Source organism: Chiloscyllium plagiosum, chromosome 35 (assembly GCF_004010195.1).
Source record: "Chiloscyllium plagiosum isolate BGI_BamShark_2017 chromosome 35, ASM401019v2, whole genome shotgun sequence".
NCBI classification, from domain to species: domain Eukaryota; kingdom Metazoa; phylum Chordata; class Chondrichthyes; order Orectolobiformes; family Hemiscylliidae; genus Chiloscyllium; species Chiloscyllium plagiosum.
Genome location: NC_057744.1, coordinates 4,331,786 through 4,355,170, shown reverse-complemented (window position 1 = coordinate 4,355,170; position 23,385 = coordinate 4,331,786). Strand labels below are relative to the sequence as shown.

Sequence of the window (23,385 nt, the reverse complement as noted above, 5' to 3'; positions counted from 1 at the left end):
ATAATTCACCTGTTCTGGAGATGCCTTAATTTTAAAATGCCAATATTTTATTTATTTTTTAGACACCATGGAAGCGTGCATGTTGGTTCTGTGCTGCGGACTTGTTCATCTGGCTGGTAAGTGCGAAATTCCGGTAAGTGCATGGTCTCTGCTTTAATTGGTCTTTGTTGTGAGGACTCAGCACATGTCCCACCAGTTTGGGTTTCCATTTGCACAAGAAATTTCCAAGCAGGTGGTCTCTGAGCACATGAACATTTACACAGCTCCCTTCGCCTGCACAACATCTCAATAATTACTGTCCAGGTTTCATTTCATAACATTGACACTTACTAACATGGCTGTCACATTTCGAATCAGACTGTGGGCTCCCAAACACTGAGAGATAGAGCGTTAGAGGGAGGGAGATAGAGCGTTAGAGGGAGGGAGATAGCAGAGCGTTAGAGGGAGGGAGATAGCAGAGTGTTGGATGGAGGGAGATAGCAGAGTGTTGGAGGGAGGGAGATAGCAAAGCTTCAAGGGGAGGGCATTATTAGAGTGTTAGAGGGAGGGGTTCAAGGTATATCACTCTTGCAGTCTGGGGTTGATTTGAGAATACCATCCGTTAGGTGAATAAATGTGAATCTACATTGTCCAACACAATATGAATTCTGAACTTGTAACACTGGATCTGATTAGTTTAACTGTGACACATTGTCACATCTGAATCCAACCCTCTGCTCATCTGTTTCTCTGTATGTCTTCACATTCCTCTTTCTCTATTTTTCTGTCTCCTACTCTCTTCTTTTGGCTACTCCGTATCTCTAGAGTCACACTCATCAGTTCTGGGCTTATGTCACTGGAAATATACTCAGCTCAACAAATGGCTTTACAAAGAGTTTTGAGTATTGTGGGTGCATTTCGGAGTGTGGTACCTCCAGGTGCTTGTCTCTCTGTCTCTGTGATACCTCTATCACTCTATATCTCTCCTTCTGTCACTCTATATCTCTCCCTTTCTCTGGTTCAACATCATTTCAGTTTTGCTACAATGAATTGCGTCACGCACCAGTGAAATAGCCACTCAGCTCTCATGAGCTGACCCTTATGTAAGTATTTTTGATGTGCTTTACATAATGACACATGGGTATGATGTCCTGTCTCTCTGCTTGTCTGTCTTTGGATAATTTCAGTAAATAAATTCAAGTAACACAATAATGGGCTTCTTCAAAAATGCACTCAGTCCTAATTTCATTGAAATCTAAGTACTTATCTATCACATCGAATAACGCTCATAGATTATCTCTGTTTTTAATTGAATTTCTGCAAGGATTCCTTCTAAAATTAAATTCTGTTGAATTAAGTTCACAATCTATGTTCAATTCTATTGATGATAACTGATGATTAATTCTGTGTCTTTTCCAGTTGCTGGAAATTCTACTAATATGGGTAAGTATTCTCTTAACTTTTCACTGGTTACATCTTGCGCCACACATCTCTCAAACCCTCCACAAGCAGAACATGGCTGGGGAGGTGGGGGGTGTAGGTGTGGGGTTGAGAGAAATGTTCCTGTCTACCCGATGACCTGTGCCTGTTAACAAGGAGATCTCCTGTTAATTAATTTAAGATGAAATAATATTTCAGTATTCTTGTGACACTGCCCTGATGAGTCCAAGAAAAAAAAGTTTTCACAGCATGCATTTTATTCAGCAATACTCAAACTAGATCCAGTTAAGGAATAGGATGCTTTCCAAATGCTGAAAGCTAGAAATCCAAAGATACATGAGCTGGGTTGAGAGGAGCGGAGGGTGTAATCGAGGAACATAGATCATTAAACTATCAGATGCAGGTACAGAAAATAATCAAGAAGGATTTGAAATGTTGGCATTCATGTTGCAAGGCAGCTGTAAAGGGGGATAGAGTCACTGGACAGACCACAGCAGGTCAATGCAGTGGAAAGACAAGTTGGTCCGGCTTTCTGCTGCTCTTACCCAGCCCGGGTGTCCCTGAAAAGGCCATGCAGTGTTAACTGATTCACTTGGGGCTTGCTGTGTTGAGCGGGATCCAGTTGGACTGCAGTGGATCGTCATTGCCTGGAGTACCATGAGAACACAAATAGACCAGAGGAAATAGGAACAGGGGTAGGCCATTTAGCCCCACGAGCATGCTCCACCATTCAATATCATCACGGCTGCCTCACGGCCTCTTTCCTGCATTTGCCCCATAACCCTCGATTCCCTATTGATCAACAATCTATCTTGATCAATAATATAACAAGGACTCTGGAACTCCTTGCCACAGAGAGCCATGGGGCCAAAGACTCACAAGCTTCTGAGAGAAGAAATTCCTCCTCATTTCAGTCTTAAATTGGCGTCTGTTTATTCTGAGACTGTGGCCCCTGGTCCTAGACTCTCCCATGAGGGGAAACATCCTCTCAGCATTTACCCTGTCAAGCCCCTTAAGGATCCAATATATTTCAATGAGATCACCTCCCATTCTTCTCCACTCCAATGGGTAGAGTGCCAACAGGTTTAACCTTTGCTCATAAGCCAATGCCTCCATACCAGGCAGGGATCATCCTAATGAACCTTCTCTCAACTGCTTCCAATGAAATAATGTCTTTTCTTAAATAAGGGGACCAAAACTGCTCGCAGTGGTCCAGATGTGGCCGCACCAGTACCTTGTATGGCTGCAGTAAGATTTCCTGACTCTTAAACTCCAACTCCTTTGAACTAAGGGCCAACATTCCACTAGCCTTCCTGATTACCTGCTCCTGGGTGCTAGCTGTCTGTGTTTCATGTATAAAGACCCCTGGTCTATTTGTGTTGCAGCTTTCTGCAGTTTTTCTCCATTTAAATAATATTCTGCTCCTTTGTTCTCTCTTCCAAAATGAACAATTTCACATTGTCCCACATTATCCTGTATTTGCCAACATTTTGCCCATTTACTTAACCTATCAAATACTACTTTAATTTTGGGCTTGTTAAGGTTCCTTTGTGATTTTGCTTTTTATTTTGTTACAATTTATTAGTTACCAGCTCATAACTAGTTAAAAACTCAACGCAGGGTTCAGAGTTGGTCCATATTTGCACCACATCTTGAGAAGAATATATTGACCTTGGCGGGATTGTTTATTCTGGCAGCTCTGAACACATAGACTGACATTTTGTATTCTTTTCCTTGCATTCTACACCTGAAGAAAAAGATGAGTTTTATTATGGTGAGTGACTTGTTTATTTATTCCTCAGTCTGTTTAGCCAGAATGTTTGGTTCACCATCTTTCAGGTACTGTCCCTGCATTTTCTGCACTCGACTGGTCCCTCTGGAAGATTGCCATAACTTCTTCTTAATCAATTTTAAAATAACAGACCTTTAGTTATCTGCTTTCCCCCTTCCTTCTTAAATAATGGAACACGATTAGCAATTTTCCAACCCAGCAATTCCTGAATATTGAAAATGTTGGATGTTTGGGGTGACTGCATTTGTAATCTCCCTGTCTGCCTCTGGATTGGAAGGCACCAACTTTGTAATCGAGGATGGGAATTCTGACTGTAACTCCCAGATTGATCCTCGTTTTAAGCTAATTCCACGGATTTAACACCTTCCCATTTTATGTTGAGGTTTAGCATCCTGTAGGAAATTGAAGTTACCCTGACAGTGTTGGGAAGACGCCTTATTGTTTTTGTTCCTCCTGAGTGTGCCCACACTGTCGCGTTGTTCTGATCTGGACAGCACTGAGATTCATTAGTTAAAGGGAAATAGACAAAAAAGGGTTTTGTTTGGTAGGGCCATGGGACTAATTGAATATCTGAACTAATTAATAAGATTGCACAGACACAATGGGCAGAATGGTCTCCTTTTTCACTGCATCATTCTACACCCACAGTCACATATATTTCCCCACAGCTTTTCTCCACCTGCAACACCCCCTTTCCTGATGAAGAGCCTATGGCCAAAACGTCGACTCTCCCGCTCCTCAGATGCTGCCTGACCCCTCACCCTGTCTCTCCCAAATCCCTGCAATCCCTCACAGAGCCTTATCCCCTCTTCCCCCAAACCGCCTCCCCCTCCTGTCATTTAATCGGCACTCATCTGGATTGTTATAGCGTTGAGCCAGTTGTTGTTGTGTTTACAGATTATGAGACTCTGCGGATTGGAGGCCTGGTCTTTGCTGTCATACTCTTTACTCTTGGGATCCTGCTGATCTTGAGTGAGTAGGATCCGATGATGCTCACACTAATCCGGTTGTAATTCTGTGTGACACATAATCCCTCACCTTGATCCTACAATCTCATAATTCTGTCCTTCCTTGCAGGTCGGAAATGTCGTTGTAGCTTCAATCAGAAGGCCAGGTAATGGCATAGAAGGAATGGAGAGGGTTGGAGTTGAGTAAAGGGGGCACACACTCAGCCTGCCCTGAGAGGGCAGGATTCGGCTGCAATCAAAATGCATCAGAACATGTCCCAAGGCAGGGACAGCAAAACACTCCCAAGGCAGGGACAGCATGGGGTTGGATGCATGATAAAGCTCCCTCCACCTCTAACCAATGGTAGTAATGGAGCATCAACATGAACTTATCTTGCATACAGGACTTTCATACAATGCAGAAATAAATCAAATACTTTGAATGAATGCATTTGATTTATTCCAACACAGTTTCACTGTGTCTGATCGTTTGCTTATGTACATGGTTGACTGTTTCCTCTCCCATGGGGAGCACAGAACAAAGGAGTACTAAAGATAAAGTCAGGACTGTCTACAGGATTGCTGTCTTTTTAGAGAGAGAGAGACGACTGGTGGTGGTTTCTCCTGATGGTCACCAGCCCTCAGGCGAGGGAATAGCTTCAGAAGGTGAGCTCAGCCAGTGATGGGAATGGAAGCCACATTGTTGGCATCACTCTGTATCACCAACCAGCCATCCAGCTAACTGAGCTAACCGACTAACCCCCTGGAAACAAGCACTGCCTTAAAGCTAAAGCTGGTTTATTTGGGGGTGATGTTAGAAACATTTCTTCTGACAGAAAGCAAAGCAGAAATCTGGAGCATCCACCCACGAAATGCTGTGGATGTTGTACATGAAGGACTGAGATCTCACTGAAGGTAAGAGCAGCGAGGGACAGAAGATAAAAGGACAAAACTGTCCCAATGATGTCTGATCTTGGATTAAATCAAATTCATTCATTCAAAGTATTTGATTTATTTCTGCATTGTATGAAAGTCCTGTATGGAAGATAATTTCATGTCGATGCTCCATTATTACCATTGGCTAGAGGTAGAGGGAGCTTTACCATGCTGTCCCTGTCTTGGGAGTGTTTGATGGGAACAGTGTAGAAAGAACTTTGCCCTGTATATAACCCTGTGCAATCCCACTCCTGTGAATTTTTGATGGGGATGGCGTAGAGAGAGCTTGATTCTCTGTCGAACCACGTGCTGAAGAGTGGGAGTGCTGAATTTGACAACTTCACAAATGCAACAAATAAATATATTTTATAAAACGCAATGAATCTAGGAACAGCAGAACATGTCCCAAGACAGGGACAGCAGAACACTCCCAAGGCAGGGGCAGCATGGGGTTGGATGCATGATAAAGCTCCCTCCACCTCTAGCCAATGGAAGTAATGAAGTTAGAGTGTTCTAACAGCTTTTTGCATTCCTTTCCTTTCCTTTAGATCTCCCAGTGATGAGGAGGCCCAAGCAGAAACCCTGATCACCAACAAAGGTGAGACAGACATACCTGGAGGAGACAGTATGGTGCAGTAATTATTGTCCTTTGATTCATCAGAAGATATGTGTTTAAATCCCACTCCAACACTCAATGGCCATGGAAGTTGCATTTGTAAGCAACCAATCAGGCTGAGTGATGAGCAGTAACTTCTTCCCTCACCTACCAATGGCAGGGGAGAGATTCCTGGCCAGCCAATGTTATAGAACATAGAACATTACAGCGCAGTACAGGCCCTTCAGCCCTCAATGTTGCACCGACCTGTCATACCAATCTGAAGCCCATCTAACCTACGCTGTTCCATGTACATTCATATGCTTGACCAATGACGACTTAAATGTACTTAAAGTTGGTGAATCTACTACTATTGCAGGCAAAGCATTCCATGCCCTTACTACTCTCTGAGTAAAGAAACTATCTCTGGCATCTGTCCTATATATATCACCCCTCAATTTAAAGCTATGCCCCCTTGTGCTCGCCATCACCAAACTTGGAAAAAGGCTCTCCCTGTCCACCCTATGTCTCTATTAAGTCACCTCTCAACCTTCTTCTCTCCAACGAAAACAGCCTCAAGTCCCTCAGCCTTTCCTCGTAAGACTTTCCCTCCATACCAGCCAAAATCCTAGTAAATCTCCTCTGAACCCTTTCCAAAGCTTCCACATCCTTCTTATAATGTGGTGACCAGAACTGTACGCAATATTCCAAGTGCGGCTGCACCAGAGTTTTGTACAGCTGTAGCATAACCTCATGGTTCCGGAACTCGATCCCTCTATAATAAAAGCTAAAACACTGTATGCCTTCTTAACAACCCTGTCAACCTGGGTGGCAACTTTCAAGGATCTGTGTACATGGACACAGAGATCTCTCTGCTCATCTACACTACCAAGAATCTTACCATTAGCCCAGTACTTTGCATTCCAGTTACTCTGACCAAAGTGAATCACCTCACACTTGTCTGCATTAAACTCCATTTGCCACCTCTCAGCCCAGCTTTGCAACTTATCTATGTCTCTCTGTAACTTACAACATCCTTCATCACTATCCACAATTCCACCGATCTTAGTGTCGTCTGCGAATTGACTAACCTACCCTTCTACGCCCTCATCCAGGTCGTTTATAAAAATGACGAACAGCAGTGGACCCAACACCGACCCTTGTGGTACACCACTGGTAACGGACTCCAGGATGAACATTTCCCATCAACCACCACCCTCTGTCTTCTTTCAGCAAGCCAATTATTGATCCAATCTGCTATATCTCCCACAATCCCATCCCTCCGCATTTTGTATAGTAGCCTACTGTGGGGAACCTTATCGAACGCCTTGCTGAAATCCATATCAATAAGGTTTGTGAGGCACGACCTACACTTCACAAAACCGTGCTGACTATCCCTAATCAAATTATTATTTTCTGGATGATTATAAATCCTATCTCTTATAACCTTTTCCAACACTTTACCAACAACTGAAGTAAGGTTCACTGGTCTATAATTACCAGGGTTGTCTCTACTCCCTTCTTGAACCGGGGAACCACATTTGCTATCCTCCAGTCTTCTGGCACTATTCCTGTAGACAATGATGATTTAAAGATCAATGCCAATGTTCGGCAATCTCCTCCCTGGCTTCCCAGAGGATCCTAGGATAAATCCCATCCGGCCAGGGGATTTATCTATTTTCAAACTCTGCAGGATTTCTAATACCTCTTCCTTGTGAACCTCAATCCCACCCCCAGTCTAGTAGCCTGTATCTCAGTATTCTCCTCAACAACAATGTCATCTTCTAGAGTGAATACTGTCGAAAAATATTCATTTAGCGCTTCCCCTATCTCCTCTGACTCCACACACAACTTCCCACTACTATCCTTGATTGGCCCTAATCTTACTCTCGTCATTCTGTTATTCCTTAAATACCTATAGAAAGCGTTAGGGTTTACCCTGATCCTATCCACCCACAACTTCTAATGTCTCCTCCTGGCTCTTCTGAGCTCTCTCTTTAGGTCTTTCCTGGCTACCTTGTAACCCTCAACCTTCACATCTCATCCAAACATAAGCCTTCTTCTTTCTCTTGACCAGAGATTCCACTTCCTTCATAAACCATGGCTCCCACGCTCTACAGCTTCCTCCCTGCCTGACAGGTACATACTTATCTAGGACGCACAGGAGCTTTTCCTTGAATAAGCTCCACATTTCTAATGTGCCCATCTCCTGCAGTTTCCTTCCCCATCCTGTGCTTCCTAAACCTTGCCTAATCGCATCGTAATTGCCTTTCCCCCAGCTGTAACTCTTGCCCAGTGGTGTACACCTATCCCTTTCTATCACTGAAGTAAACATAACAGAATTGTGATCACTATCACCAAAGTGCTCACCTACTTCCAAGTCTAACACCTGGCCGGGCTCATTACCCAGTACCAAATCTAATGTGCCTTCGCCCCTTGTTGGCCTGTCTACATACTGTGTCAGGAAGCCCTCCTGCACACACTGGACAAAGACTGACCCATCTATAGTACTCATACTATAGTGTTCCCAGTCAATATTTGGAAAGTTGAAATCCCCCATGACAACTACCCTGTCTCTTTCACTCCAATCGAGAATCGTCTTTGCTATCCTTTCCTCTACATCTCTGGAACTATTCGGATGCCCCAAACATCCTTTCTGCAACTATGATACTGTCCTTGACCAACAATACCACACCTCCCCCTCTTTTACCATCTTCTCTGAGGTTGGAGCCTTCCCCTCAATACCCACAGCTCCAGACTCCGAGGTGCATGGGAAATGTGCCATTCTGTTCTTTGCCAGATCTAAGCAGCAGTTCCACCACGTGATGTGCCTTCTGCAGAAATGAAGCTCTGAGCATGAGCGTGCCAGAGATTCATTCGCCACACAGCGGAAAGGTTTTTAACATTTGACAAAGAGAAGTTGATTGGTGTCCCAAAGAGACTGTCATTTTCTTTAAGTTTGTCCAATATTTTTAACGGGAAGGCTTTGCTCTGGTTGGAGCTTTGTCCTTCTGAGTCATGAATCCTTGCAGTGATCTCCTAACACACGTGAATCTTGATTGTACTCTGGCAGCTGCCACTACACAACAACAGCTTGCATTTGTGTAGCACCTTTGACATAGCAAAACCTTCCATAGGACCAATTCTCAAACAGAAATTGACATGAAGTGACATAAGGAGCTGTTGGAACAGCTGACCAAAAGCTCGGTACTTCGTTTTAAAGAAGGTCAGGATTGGAGACATTTAGGGATAGAATTCTAAAGCTGAGGTAAAAAGCAGCTGAGGAATAAGATTGCTAATAGCAAAGTGATTAAATTCATGAATGCGCAAGGAACCAGAGGACTACTGGCCATTCAGCCCTTCGCACCATCACACGCTCTTCAAATGCACATCATTACCTTGAGCCAATCTCCTGTCTTTCTTCATAGCTTTGCACAGTATTTTTATACATATAGTCATCAAATGCCATTGAGAGGCAGTGCATTCCATTTTGAAACACAGGAGAACTCGAGAGCCCATTGTTTCCCCACTCCTGATGGCCACAAGAGGGAGTTCCAAATGGAAAATCACTGGGTACTCCAGCCTTATTTCTGCCAGGCCTCACATACGCCATTTTCCGTCTTTGTCCCTCCTTTAGAAGTTAACAAAGCTGGATTTTTTTTTTTGGCTTGTTATGGGTGAGCATTTATTGGGCTAGCATTTATTACTCTTGAGCTGAGTGGCTTGCTCATCTATTTCAGGGGACAGTTAAGAATCAGCCAAATTGGTGTGGGTCTGGAGTCATGTATAATTGTAGGGCAGGAGGAGGTTACAATAATCTCATTTGAGACTGGCAGACAAGGACATAGAACATTGAACATTACAGTACAGTACAGGCCCTTCGGCCCTCAATGTTGTGCTGACCTGTGGAACCAATCTGAAGCCCATCTATCCTACACTATCCCATTTTCATCCATATGCCTATCCAATGACTATTTACATGCCCTTTAAGTTGGCGAGTCTACTACTGTTGCATGCAGGGTGTTCCATGCCTCTACTACTCTTTGAGTAAAGAAACTACCTCTGACATCTGAACTATATCTATCACCCCTCAATTTAAAGCTATGTCCCCTCGTGCTAGCCATCACCATCTGAGGAAAAAGGCTTTCACTGTCCACCCTATCTGACCCTCTGATTATCTTATATATCTCAATTAAGTCACCTCTCAACTTTCTCTCGAACGAAAACAGCCTCAAGTCCCTCAGTCTTTCCTCATAAGACCTTCCCTCAGGCAACATCCTAGTAAATCTCCTCTGAACCCTTTCCAAAGCTTCCACATCCTTCCTATAATGCGATGGCCAGAACTATACACAATACTCCAAGTGCGGCTGCACCAGAGTTTTGTACAACTGCAACATGACCTCGTGGCTCCGAAACTCAATCCCTCTACCAATAAAAACTAACACACCGTATGCCTTCTTAACAACCCTATCAACCTGGGTGGCGACTTTCAGGGATCTATGTACGTGGACACCAAGATCTCTCTGCTCATCTGCACGACCAAGAATCTTACCATTAGCCCAGTACTCTTTATTCCTGTTGCTCCTTCCAAAGTGAATCACCTCACACTCTTCCACATGAAACTCAATTTGCCACCTCTCAGCCCAGTGCTGCAGCTTATCTATGTCCCTCTGTAACCTGCAACATTCTTTGGCACTGTCCACAACTCCACCAACCTTAGTGTCATCCACAAATTTACTAACTCATCCTTCAACGTCCTCATCCAGGTCATTTATAAAAATGACAAACAGCAGTGGCCCCAAAACAGATTCTGGCAGTACACCACTAGTAACTGAGCCCCAGGATGAACATTTCCATTAACCACCATCCTCTGTCTTCTTTCAGCTAGCCAATGTCTGGTCCAGACCGCTAAATCACCCTCAAACCCATGCCTCTGTATTTTGTGCAATAGCCTACTGTGGGGAACCTTATGAGTATTGTCCAACATCTGCCTTCAAACATGCTCTGAGTATTCACTTGGATTGAAGAATGCATATTGAGCCGGCGAGGAATGGGGTGGATTGGGATATCAATGGAATATGGTTGCAGAGTTTATATAGTCCTCTTGCCCCCATCCCAGACAGCATTATGATGGTGCCACATTAACATTTGTTGTATCTCTCTCTTTGTTCACAGCAACAGAAGCAGCAGCCAAAGTGGAGAACTGATGAGTACCAAACATGTAAGACTTACACTCTGCTCAAGCACCTGACCATCCAGTGTTGCCTTTGGGTGCCACCTTGCCCCGGTTTCTGTGCCACTGTTCACAGCAAAGTACCTGATCTAGCATGACCCTGATTCTCTGGACAATCTGCAAATCAGAGGGTTGGGTGAGAGGGGATGAGGTGTGGGGGGAGGGGGGCTGGTGGTTGCAGAAGATGCAAGCTGAGGTGGGGGAAGGTGGAGACCAAATGGAATGAGGAGAGGGAAGCAACCCAGAGGACACTGTCGGAGCACCATCTTTCAGAGGGGATATTAAACATGATGCCAATATCTGCCCTCTTCGCTGGATGCAGTGGTTAGCACTGCTGCCTCAAAACGCCAGGGACCCAGGTTCGATTCCAACCTCGGGTGACTGTGTGGAGTTTGTACACTCTCCCAGTGGCAGCGTGAGTTTCCTCTGGATGCTCCGGTTTCCTCCAATAGTTCAAAAATCTATAGGTTAGGTGGATTGGCTATGCAAATCCTGGCCTCCTCCTCTGCCAAATCAAATTCACCTGCCAATTGGAGAACAAACGCCTCATCTTCCACCTTGGGGCCCTTCAAACACACGGCATCAACATCGACTTCACCAGTTTCCAAATGTCCCCTCTTTCCACCTCATTCTAGGTCCAATCTTCCAACTCCTATTTATCTCTCAGCCCCCACCCCCACACCCACCCCCCTCATATTCCTGATAAAGGGCTTATGCCCAAAATGTTGACTGTCCTGCTCCTCGGATGCTGCCTGACCTGATGTGCTTTTCCAGCACCATTCTTTTTGACTCTGACCTCTCCAACATCTGCAGTCCTCACTTGCTCTTGCATGCTAAATTACCCCATAGTGTCCAGAGATGTATAGGGTAGGTGGGTTGGCCATGGGAAGTCTGGGGTTAAGGGGATATGGTGCGGAGTGTAGGTGTGGATAGATTGTTCTTCAGAGGGTCAGTCCAGACTCAATGGGCCAAACGGTCTCTATCTGCACCGTAGGGATTCTATAACACAGCATGGTTCAGAAAATGAAGCAAAGCAGGAAATGTGTTTGTTATCTTAGATGGTGGGCGGCACGGTGGCACAGTGGTTATCACTGCTGCCTCACAGCGCCGGAGATCCTGGTTCAATTCCCGCCTCAGGCGACTGACTGTGTGGAGTTTGCACGTTCTCCCCATGTCTGCGTGGGTTTCCTCCGGGTGCTCCGGTTTCCTCCCACAGTCCAAAGATGTGCAGGTTAGGTGAATTGGCCATGCTAAATTGCCCGTAGTGTTAGGTTAGGGGTATGGGTGGGTTGCGCTTCGGCGGGGCGGTGTGGGCTTGTTGGGCCGAAGGGCCTGTTTCCACACTGTAAGTAATCTAATCTAATCTAATCTAAAAAAAATCCTCAGCTTTAGTACGATGTATAAACTCGTATTCATGAGCTCAGCAGGAGTAGCAGAAGAGAAACATTTTCACCCAGAGAGTGGTGAGACTCTAACTCTGCAACAGGGGGGGACATTGATGTCAAACACAAAGAGATTAGAAAGTAATGAGGAAGAAGGGCAGAGGTTACATGGATAGATTCGATACAATGAATTTGCAGCATTAAGACTGACCAATGATCTGTTTCCATGTTGTAAATTCTACCTAATTAATCATTGAAAAAAATTAGAACAAATCAGTCTCCCTTTCCCAGTATAAACTGACCACAAGTTGACACAGGGCACTGTACTGTCCAAGTACAGACTGTGAAAGGGCCATTTACCCAATAACAGAGACCCACTGGAAATACAATAATACTACAGCTCAGCAAGAGAGACACTGAAGGATAGTGAGGGAAAACAGTGAAAATAATTCACAAAACTAATGCCTCATATAATCACCCCCTTTTGTATCTGTTAGCTCCTGATTACTCGATGATTTTCAAACACACAATTGCTATGTTTCTTTTTGATAAACAATGTATTTATTTGATGAGATGATGTAGTTGTCTGGGTCTGGTTTTGTGCAGAAAGTTGTAGCTGGGATGGGAGGGTCAGTTCCTTCCACACCATCTTCCAAACCTACAACTTCTATCATTGGTGGGGACAGGGACAGCATGGGAACACCACAAGCAGTATGCTCCCTCCAAACCGCACACAATCCTGATTCAGAAATATATCAGCCATTTCCTCACTGTCATTAGGTTAAAATCCTGGACCACCTTTACTAATGAAATCATGGGCCTGCTAACACCAAATGGACTGCTGTGGTTCAAGAAGGCCGCTCTCCAACATTTTCCCCAGGGCAATTGGGGACGGGCAATTAATGCTGACCCAGCCAGCGATGTACGTCCTGTGAATGAATTTTGAAGAAAAGCTAATGAAATAGTAAAGCAGGAGGCATACTGTTACCTTCACATCCTATTTATTATAAAATGCTTATGAATGTGAAATGAATGAATTATTTATTTTATAGTCTTACATTCCACTTATCTTTGCTTTACTTTGACAGGAAGACATCGACATGAGAATTGAGGCCATTGAAATCTTTGACAGGTTTTCAAAGACCCCTCCAGCATCGCTCCCGACTTGCTGCACGAAGAGTTGAAGCTTCGTTCAGTTTGTCTCACGGTTATTGAATTAAAATATACAATATCGATAGCAGTGAATGATGTACGAATCTTGTGATGTGCCATTAGCTTGTTGCACTCCACTTTGTGTTGGTCATTGCAAAGATGTATTGTTGGGTAGTAAGTAGTGTTTGTGTTAGTTTGGTATTCTCCAGTCTTGCTAGATGGTAGGTCTGTACCAGTGAATGAAAGTATTTGTGTATCTGTGTGTGTGTGTGTGCAAACACAGGTGAGTGGCTGAGGATATAGTGGAACTCCATTACTCTCAGCCCTTCACAATCTGGTGTTGCCATAGTAATGTCTCTGTGTCAAAAGAGTATTATTTATTATTCACGTATAGCACTATGAATTGGTTGCTGTATCTGCTCATGATCAAGTCACTCAGTCAAACAACTGATGTGAGAAAGCAGTATTGTAAAATAAATAATCAATAAACAGGACTGTTAGTGATACCCAGAATAATAAAAGAAAGAATTGCTAAACTGGGATGAATTGGCAACTGTTTGTCTTGTTTGGATCTGCTTTAGAACATGTTGGGAGCAGGACAACTTTACAAATGTCCCGTTTCACAATGCTCAAATAGAAACATTTCTTTAATAATTGGTGTAGAAACTAAGTCAATGACAGTCTTGGGCAATTAGCAGTGGGTAACAAATGTTGGGCCAGCAAGCTAGCAATGCCCACATCCTCTGAATGAATTTAAAACGTTCAAAATCATTCAGATGAAGAATTGTCTCAAGCCCACACTTGTTGATCAGTAACTATTCCCGTATTCCCACATTATCCAGTGATCGTGTAGGAACATGAGAGTAACCGATGGGTTGCATCAGTCTTTGAAAGGAAGAGGGTCCCAATTTATATGAAAAAAATCGTCAAACCTTTAGTGAGTGTCACAGTGTCATGAACATCCTTCTCCATACACCAGAAGATTCAAATGTGCTCACACTATTATTTCCCCAAAGATTGTTTCTACATATTTTTAATGCAAGCATGACCACCCAGACCCCCACTTGTTGTTCTCATGCCCAATTCCATTTTTAAACCAGGTTACCCCTCTATGTAATCTCTGTCTGCACTCCATTCAATCCAAGAGTGACCTAGCCAGGCTGATCGAACCAGTAATTGTTTATAGATTATTTCACAATAGGCAACGTTCACGTGGCTTTCTAGGACTCGTACTATTAAATCAATGAGTTTGAATTCTTTGTATCCTGGAATTCTTGCCACAACCTTCGAACCAACACTGAGATTTTCCTTATGGAGCTTCTGTCTGCTTTGTGCTGATAATGTTGACAGAAGCTTCCTCTGATTTCCAATAAATTTCCACTGGAGAGCAGGATGAATTCCAAGGAAATTCCCTTTGGGAGTTCCCATTCTCTCCATGGCACACGTGTTAGAGAGGAAGAATAATAGCAAATATCCTCTATGTTTATAGGCCCTATCAAGGGTCTGCTTTGCTTTTGTTTTCTTAGGTTTTCCAAGAAACCAAAATAAATGGATATAGGTTTACTCGTTGAGCTGGACGGTTCATTTTCAGACAGTTCGTCACCATACTAGGTAACATCTTCAGTGAACCTCCGGGTGAAGCACTGTTGATGATTCCTGCTTTCTATTTATATGTTTGGGTTTCTTTGGGTTGGTGATGTCATTCCCTCTGCTGATGTAATTTCCTGTTCTTTTTCTCAGGGGGTGGTGAATCAGGTCCAAGTCAATGTGTTTGTTGATAGAGTTCCGGTTGGAATGCCATGCTTCTAAGAATTCTCACGCGTGTCTCTGTTTGGCTTGTCCTAGGATAGATGTGTTGCCCCCAGTCAAAGTGGTACCCTTCCTCATCTGTACATAAGGATACTAGTGAGAAAGGGTCATGTCTTTTTGTGACTAACTGATGTTCATGTATCCTGGTGGCTAGTTTTCTGCCTGTTTGTCCAATGTAATGTTTGTTACAATTCTTGCATGGTATTTTGTAAATGACATTAGTTTTGCTTGTTGTCTGTATCGGTTCTTTCAAGTTCATTAGCTGCTGTTTTAGTGTGTTGGTGGGTTTGTGGGCGACTATGGTGCCAAGGGGTCTTGCTTCATCCGGAGGCTCACTGAAGATGTTACCAAGTACGGTGACAAAACATCTGAAAATGAGCCTTCCAGCTCAGCGAGCAAACCCAGCAAGAGAACCTCAATCTGAGCTAAAAATCTTCACGAAATTCGCTCACCAAAATAAATCTCCAGAACATCCTTGATCTTGCCTGGAGGAATCCTTCAAAAATAAGGAAATACCACACAGTTTGGTTTGATGGACCAACAGCATAAATGTACGGGGTAAATCTGCAAATGTGCATTTTACCCTCTGAGCAGGGCCAGCTCAGCTAGATGTGTTTGGATGCACTCCACTTATTAAAGGTCAGCTGTTGCTGTGTGGATTGTGCTCTAACCTTGCTGTCAGAAGATTGGAGGTTCGAGTCTCACTCGAGGTATGCACATGTAAACGGCTCACTTTCTGGGGTGTTCGTGAGGGAGTACTGTACTGCCCTCTTGTGGATTTAACAGATTGGTTGATATTTATTGCTGAAGCAACATCACAGAGGGCAGGTGACCTGGTCCTGATCTCCACACTGAGATCTTGCTTTGTGCAAGTTTGTTGAGTTTTTTTTTAATTATTAGATTCCCTACAGTGTGGAAACAGACCCTTCGGCCCAACAAGTCCACACCGACCCTCCGAAGAGTAACCCACGCAGGCCCATTCCCCTACATTTACCTGACTAATGCACCTTATACGACGGGCAATTTAGCATGGCCAATTCACCTAACCTGCACATCTTTAGATTGTGGGAAGAAACCAGAGCACCCGGAGGAAGCTGGGAGAATGTGCAAACTCCACACAGACAGTTGCCCGAAGCAGGAATTGAACCTGGGTCCCTGGCACTGTGAGGCAGCAGAGCAGACCACTGAGCCACCGTGCTGCCCATAAATCATGGAAGGCTCTTTGTGCATGTAAGTTTTTTTTTATTCTTACCTTTCCCATGTCAAACACAAACTAGGGGCCTCTGTCTCTTAGTGAAAAAGCTAGGTATTTTACAACATTCCATCAGCTTCATTAATGTCCTGGATCCAGATGTTCAAAGATGGAAAATTGGTATTTTATAAATTTATAAAATGATTCCAAACCAGAGACGTGGGAATAAAGATGAAACTGAATCTGAGGAAGACGACATAAATCAATTTAATGGATTAACATACTGTCATGGGACGGTATGTAAATGTAGAAATTAAAACTTAATACAAATGAGTGTTAGATACCAGAAGTAAAAATGGGCAAAGTTCAGTGGATAGTGTCAAAACAGCAAAAGGTGAATTTGAAAGAGATACAAAGCTTATAGTTGTGTAATCTGTACAGTCACTGCTAATCGAAATCAGTATAGCTATTTTTTAAAAAGGTTTAGCAGTGACGCTGCGTCTGAGGTTCTTCTCAATTTATGTTCCGGTCAACACTTGTCTGAAATGGTAAGTCATCTACAATCAAAATTCAAATCATTCACAGAAACCACCTGCTACAGGCTCATTAATAACTCACTGAATTGACAATACAGAGCGAGTTAATCAGAGTGAGATGGGCTCCTTTGTTTCACTGAGGGAGACCTTATGTGAAACATTAACCTGTCTCTGAGCGTTTGGTGTATTGGTGTACCAGCTTACAACATAGTCTGAGCTGCTGCTCATGACAACGGTTACTATTAGCTTTAAAGTCTAGGAAACTACAGGGTCTACTGGATTCAATGTGGGAGAGGACATCCACTTCCTGGTCTAACTAGAAGAGCATGTGGAGGTCATTGAATGTTAGCAACTAATGAAAGGTTACATTGAATGGTGGAGCAGGCTTGAAGGGCTGAATGGCCTAGTCCAGCTCCTATTTCCTATGTTTCTATCCTTAGTTGGAGTTTTTTATGACCTAGTAACTTGTTAAGCCACTTCAGAGGGCAGTTATGAGCGAGTCAATTAATGATTTGACCTGGTGAGGCCATCAGGTTTCTCAAAATAATTAACTCGTAAGTATTTCTGTAACCACAGTAATTTTTAAAATCAGTTTTTGCAGCCTGGCTGTAACACACATAAATCCCATATTTTATTTTTCAACATCACTATTGTATTCCTGCAATTAGCAGGTATGTGAGAGCTCTCAAATTTGGCTTATATCCACAGATCAGAAAAACTCAGGGATGGGAATGAAGGTCAGAATGACACAAATGGTACAATAACGTTGGGTTGTAACGTGGATTTAAGTCAGATTGGGGAAGTCCATGATGAGGTGAGCTGAGTACAGGAACACTTTTATTGAATAGTTGTGCTCACTTTGGCGGATATTTGAGGTTTGATTGAAAAACATTTCCACATCCCGAGATAGTACACAAAAGGGAGGAGGTTGTGCTGGAGCAGAATGAATAAGCAGGCAATGGAGATTTGAGCAGAGTTATTGAAAGAGGAAACTTCAAGTTGCAACACTTGATTGATGTGACTTCTATAACAATCACCAAACGAACTTCTATTAACAGAGCCTCACTATTTGTGTCACATGATAGAATGGGGAATGGTAACATAATGTTAATCCCTTAGAAGAGTGTACACCTCTGAGGAAAAGTGAGAGAGGAGGGAGCACAGCAGAGGAGGGAGGATGAATACTGGATCTGTATGGTGAGATAACATCACCTCTGAATTGATACAGAGTAAGGTGTGTCATTGCATATCGCATGAGAATTCTTAGAGGCATGGCATTCCAACCAGAACTCCATCAATAAACACATCGATTTAGATCCTATCTACCATCCCTTGAGAAAAAAAGAACTGGAAATGACATCATCCATCTTAAGAAACCAAGACCTATCAATAGAGAGGTGGGACATGCCACAGTGCTTTACCAGAGACGCTCATAGATTATGTTACCTAGTATAGTGACGAAATGTCTGAAAACAAACCTTGCAGCTCAGCGAGTTAACTTACATGTTTAGATTTCACCTGTCAGCTCCACACTCTTAAAGAGTGATGACTGACTGAACTCACCAACAACTTGCTCAGAGATGTTATTACGCACCTCTGGAGCTAGTGGGATTTTAACTTGGGCTTCCTGGCTCAGAGGTAGGAACATTACCATTGTGTCACAAAAGCCCTAAAATAATTGTGCTTTTTCATCATCTCTGCTCCTGGACACCCCTGTAGGAATTTCTCAGGATCGATGTTTCTAATCAGCCTATTCGGATGTATTTTGATACAACTCTGAAGCAGGTGGGACTGGGGCCCAGGCCTCCTGGTCCAGAGATTAACAAAGTTCAAGGTCATTGTTTACATTCCAATCCTGACTGAAGGGCTGTTGTGAGACAGTGGCAATGCTCCTATCTCTAAGCTAGGAGACTGGTGTTCAAAAACTCCCACCTGCTTGGAATTGATTGATTGGAAAAGTATCCACGCCTGACTGCACCCATCCACTCAAAACGTACATGATCGATGAAGAAAAGAAGAATGTTCATGCATTTATATAGCCCCTTTCTCAACCACAGAATGTCTAAAAATGCTTTACAGCCAATTTAGACAATAGTGAATACTATTGTGGAGAATCTTTGCAGCCAATCTACTCATAGCAACTTCTCACAAACAGCAGTGAGATATCTGACCAATTGATCTGTTATTGTGGTGCTGGCCAACAGATACATTTTTACCAGAACATCAGGGAAAATTCCTCAATTCCTCTTTAAATAACGCCTTGGGATCTTTTACAGCTCCCCTGAGGGAGCAGGTGAAATCTTCGGCCAAATTAAGTTTAAAGCCCTGTATGCAGGTACTCCTACCTGTCCTCCATCACCAATAGCAACCAATTAGTTCATTTAGTGTTCAATTAAGTCATAGAGTCTTAAAGATGTACAGCATGGAAACAGACCCTTCGGTCCAACCTGTCCATGCCGACCAGACATCCCAACCCAATCTAGTCCCCCTGCCAGCACCCGGCCCATATCCCTCCAAACCCTTCCTATTCATATACCCATCCAAATGCCTCTTAAATGTTGCAATTGTACCAGCTGCCACCACATCCTCTGGCAGTTCATTCTATACACGCGCCACCCTTTGCGTGAAAAAGTTGCCCCTTCGGTCTCTTTTATATCTCACCCTAAACCTATGTCCTCTAGTTCTGGACTCCCCCACCCCAGGGAAAAGACTTTGCCTATTTATAATTTTGTAAACCTCTAGAAGGTCACCCCTCAACCTCCGACGCTCCAGGGAAAACAGCCCCAGCCTGTTCAGCCTCTCCCTATAGCTCAAATCTTCCAACCCTGGCAACGTCCTTGTAAATCTCTAAGCCTTCAAAATTTAACTGAGTGAAAATGAAATGGGTAAAGATTATGGCTGTGAGGATGAAGCTACAACCAGCCAAATATGGAGGTGTTAAGGCAGGTACCAATGTTATAAAATGAGATAAATTGTTATAATGAAATGCCTGGATACCAACCAATTGGTATTGCCAGTCTAAGGGGTTTATTATGAATATTCTGTGGTGGAGGATTGACTGCAAATAAGTGTATGCAGAACAGAATCTTGTCTTTGAGGACAGGATGCAGTTCATTCCAGTTCAGTAACAATATACAGGTTCCAATAACTTTTTGCCATATTAACTGAAAAGAGGTAGGGAGGAAACAATGTGTACCTCCCTGAGGGGGACTGTGTCAGAGACCTCCAACTGCCCTGTACCCATCCAATGGCTGCATTATCTGAGAGTGGACAAAGGTAAGGCTTTTGCCTGAAACGTCGATTTTGCCTGTCCTCGGATGCTGCCTGAATTGCTGTGCTCTTCCAGCACCACTGATCCAGAATCTGGTTTCCAGCATCTGCAGTCATTGTTTTTACCTCAAAGGTAAGAAACATACAACACCAGGTTATAGTCAAACAGGTTTATTTGGAAGCACTAGCTTTCGGAGCACTGCTCCTTCATAGGATCACACAGCTACCTGATGAAGGAGCAACGCTCCGAAAGCTAGTGCTTTCAAATAAACCTGTTGGACTATAACCTGGTGCTGTGTGATTCTTAACATTGTACACCCCAGTCCAACACTGGCTCCTCCACATCATATCTAAGAGTGGCCAGAGCTTCACCTTAATCCTATCGTTAACCCGTTCAAAGCCACAAATCTGCAACAACCACATGGTTAGTCAAAGACGTTTGTTTCAAGGAATGATCAGTGGAGAAGAGTTTGTTATGGGGTTTGACTAGAATGTTATTTCAGCCACATCAGCACACACTGTCAAAGGTACAGTCCGATAAGACCAATTTATGAATAATCTAACTGGGGTTTTCAAACTTTCTATCCCTGCCACTCCCTCATTCCCTGTGTTATTAAAGATTTCATAGGCCTCCTGTGATATAGGGACTTCCTTTCTGTACAAAAATTAGCTTTATAATTTTTTATTACTTACAACTTGAAGCCCTTTTTTGGGTAAAGATTCTCTCTAATGGACAAGAGACATCTAAAACCCTTCTAACTCATAATTTCCTTTAGCCTTAACTAATAATTTCTCCAACAAAAAAGTTGGCACATTGTAAATGTGACATCGAAAATACTTTTAATTCCCAACTGTACAGCAAATGGTAATTCAGTTGTAACTTTCCTGTTCTTGTAAACACAATCATAACATACTCAATTTTCTTCTAATTAACTCAGATTAATAACACTCAGTTCCCCAGTCACTGTCAGAAGCCTTGTCTCAAGTCATATTTTCCCACTCAACTGGCGTATGCACTCACTGATTCCAAAGTCAGGAGTAACAATTTTCCAAATGCTGGGCTTTTGTGTAATGGGCCTGACCTTGATTGACAGTGCCTCCCCAACAACATAAAACAAACACATTACAAACAAGGGTGGGACTTGTGAAGTGTCAGTGCTTTATTGGTAACGTGGCTGATCAATTCATAATTTGAATTATTTCAAGGGTTTGGTTTTGAGGGATTGAGGAATTTATGTTTAAGATATAATGGAAATTGACTAAATTAAATGACTTAAGCATGGAGTTGTGGGTGCAGGATGAGGTTATACCCGCAAATATTAACAACGCTCTGCCTTACCCAGTTAGTCCTGAAGATTCTTCCTGGTTTTCAGATTTTGTTGTTGAGATGCAACACTGCTCTGAAATGTCATAAAGACTATGAGCTGCCTGTAGGGCTGTATGAGCCCAATGCAAGGATAAAAATGTATCTCAGGTGAGAAAAAATAAGAAACCAAAAAGTAAGGACTGGCCACCATAGTGTCATACAGCACAGAAACAGGCCCTTGGTACCAACCAGGCCACGCCAACCATAATCCCAAACCAAACTAGGCCCACTGCCTGCAGTTTGCCCATATCCCTCTAAACATTTCTTATTCATGTACAGATCCAAATGTTTTTTAAATGTTGTAACTGTAGCTGTATCCACCACTTCCTCTGTTCGTTCAATCCACACGCAAACTACAAAGTTGCCCCTCGTGTCTTTTTTAAATCTTTCTCCTCTTACCTTAAAATATGGCCCCCTTGTTTTGAATTCCACCCACTCCAGGGAAAAAACATCTGCCACTCACCTTATCTATACTCTGCATGATTTTATAAACCTCTGTAAGACCACCCCTCAACCTCCTGCACCTCAGTGAGAAAAGTCCCAGCCTATCCAGCCTCTCCTTCCAACTCAAACCCTCCATTCCTGGCAACGTCCTGATAAATCTTTTCTGATAACTCTCCAGCTTAACAATACCCTTCTTACAGCAGGGCGACCAGGACTGGACACAGTGCTCCAGAAGAGGCCTCACCAATGTCCTCTGCAACCCCAACATGACATCCCAACCCTTATCTTCAAAGATCTGAGCAACGAAGGCAATCGTGCTAAACTCCTCCTTAACCATCAGGCAAATGAAAAGGGAGGGAACTCAGTCACAACGGATCTCAAGGGCAACCAGAGGCCACAGAATCAGAGCACTGGGAAAACACAAGATAAACAAACGCTGGTCCTATAGGGAGAGATTGAGCAGCTTAGACACTCACTAGAGTTTAGAAGGATGAGTAGAAATCTAATTACTTCCAATATCTCTAATGATAAGAAAGTTAGCATTAAGGCACTTTACCTGAAGGCTCGTAGCATTCACAACAAAGCAGACGAACTAATGGCACAGATCATCGTGAATGATTATGATGTGGTAGGCATCACAGAGACGTGGTTACAGGGGGGTCAGGACTGGCAGTTAAACATCCAAGGGTTTTCAACTTATCGAAAAGACAGGGAGGTGGGCAGAGGGGGCGGGGTTGCCTTGTTAGTTAAGAACAAAATTAAATCTATGGTGCTGAATGACTTGGCGTCGGATGATGTGGAGTCTGTGTGAGTGGAAGTGAGGAACCACAAAGGCAAAAAAACCATAATGGGAGTTATGTACAGACCTCCCAACAGTGGTCAGGACCAGGGGCGCAACATGTACATGGAAATAGAGAAGGCATGTCAGAAAGGCAAGGTCACAGTGATCATGGGAGACTTTAATATGCAGGTGGACTGGGTAAATAATGTTGCCAGTGAATCCAAAGAAAGGGAATTCATGGAATGCTTACAGGATGGCTTTTTGGAACAGCTTGTCATGGAGCCCACAAGGGAGCAGGCTATTCTGGACCTAGAGCTATGTAATGAACCAGACTTTATAAAAAATCTTAAAGTAAGGGAACACTTAGGAAGCAACGATCATAATATGGTAGAGTTCAGTCTGCAGTTTGAAAGAGAAAAGGCAAAATCGGATGTAATGGTGTTACAGTTAAATAAAGGTAACTATGAGGGCATGAGAGAGGAACTGACGAAAATAGACTGGAAGCAGAGCCAAGCAGGGAAGACAGTAGAG

General features: G+C 43.3%; 1 protein-coding gene across 1 annotated transcript in view; it reads left to right on the top strand.

Annotated features, from left to right (window-relative positions):
• Positions 1-23,385, top strand: part of LOC122540540 — a 72,409-nt gene that overhangs the window by 24,538 nt on the left and 24,486 nt on the right. Inside the window, exons 2-9 of the mRNA XM_043676405.1 lie at positions 63-116; positions 1,399-1,422; positions 3,173-3,193; positions 4,109-4,183; positions 4,289-4,325; positions 5,643-5,692; positions 10,865-10,884; positions 16,673-16,753. Coding sequence (XP_043532340.1) covers positions 68-116; positions 1,399-1,422; positions 3,173-3,193; positions 4,109-4,183; positions 4,289-4,325; positions 5,643-5,692; positions 10,865-10,884; positions 16,673-16,753 — 357 coding nt within the window. The 5' untranslated portion in view covers positions 63-67. The remainder of the gene's footprint in view (positions 1-62; positions 117-1,398; positions 1,423-3,172; positions 3,194-4,108; positions 4,184-4,288; positions 4,326-5,642; positions 5,693-10,864; positions 10,885-16,672; positions 16,754-23,385) is intronic.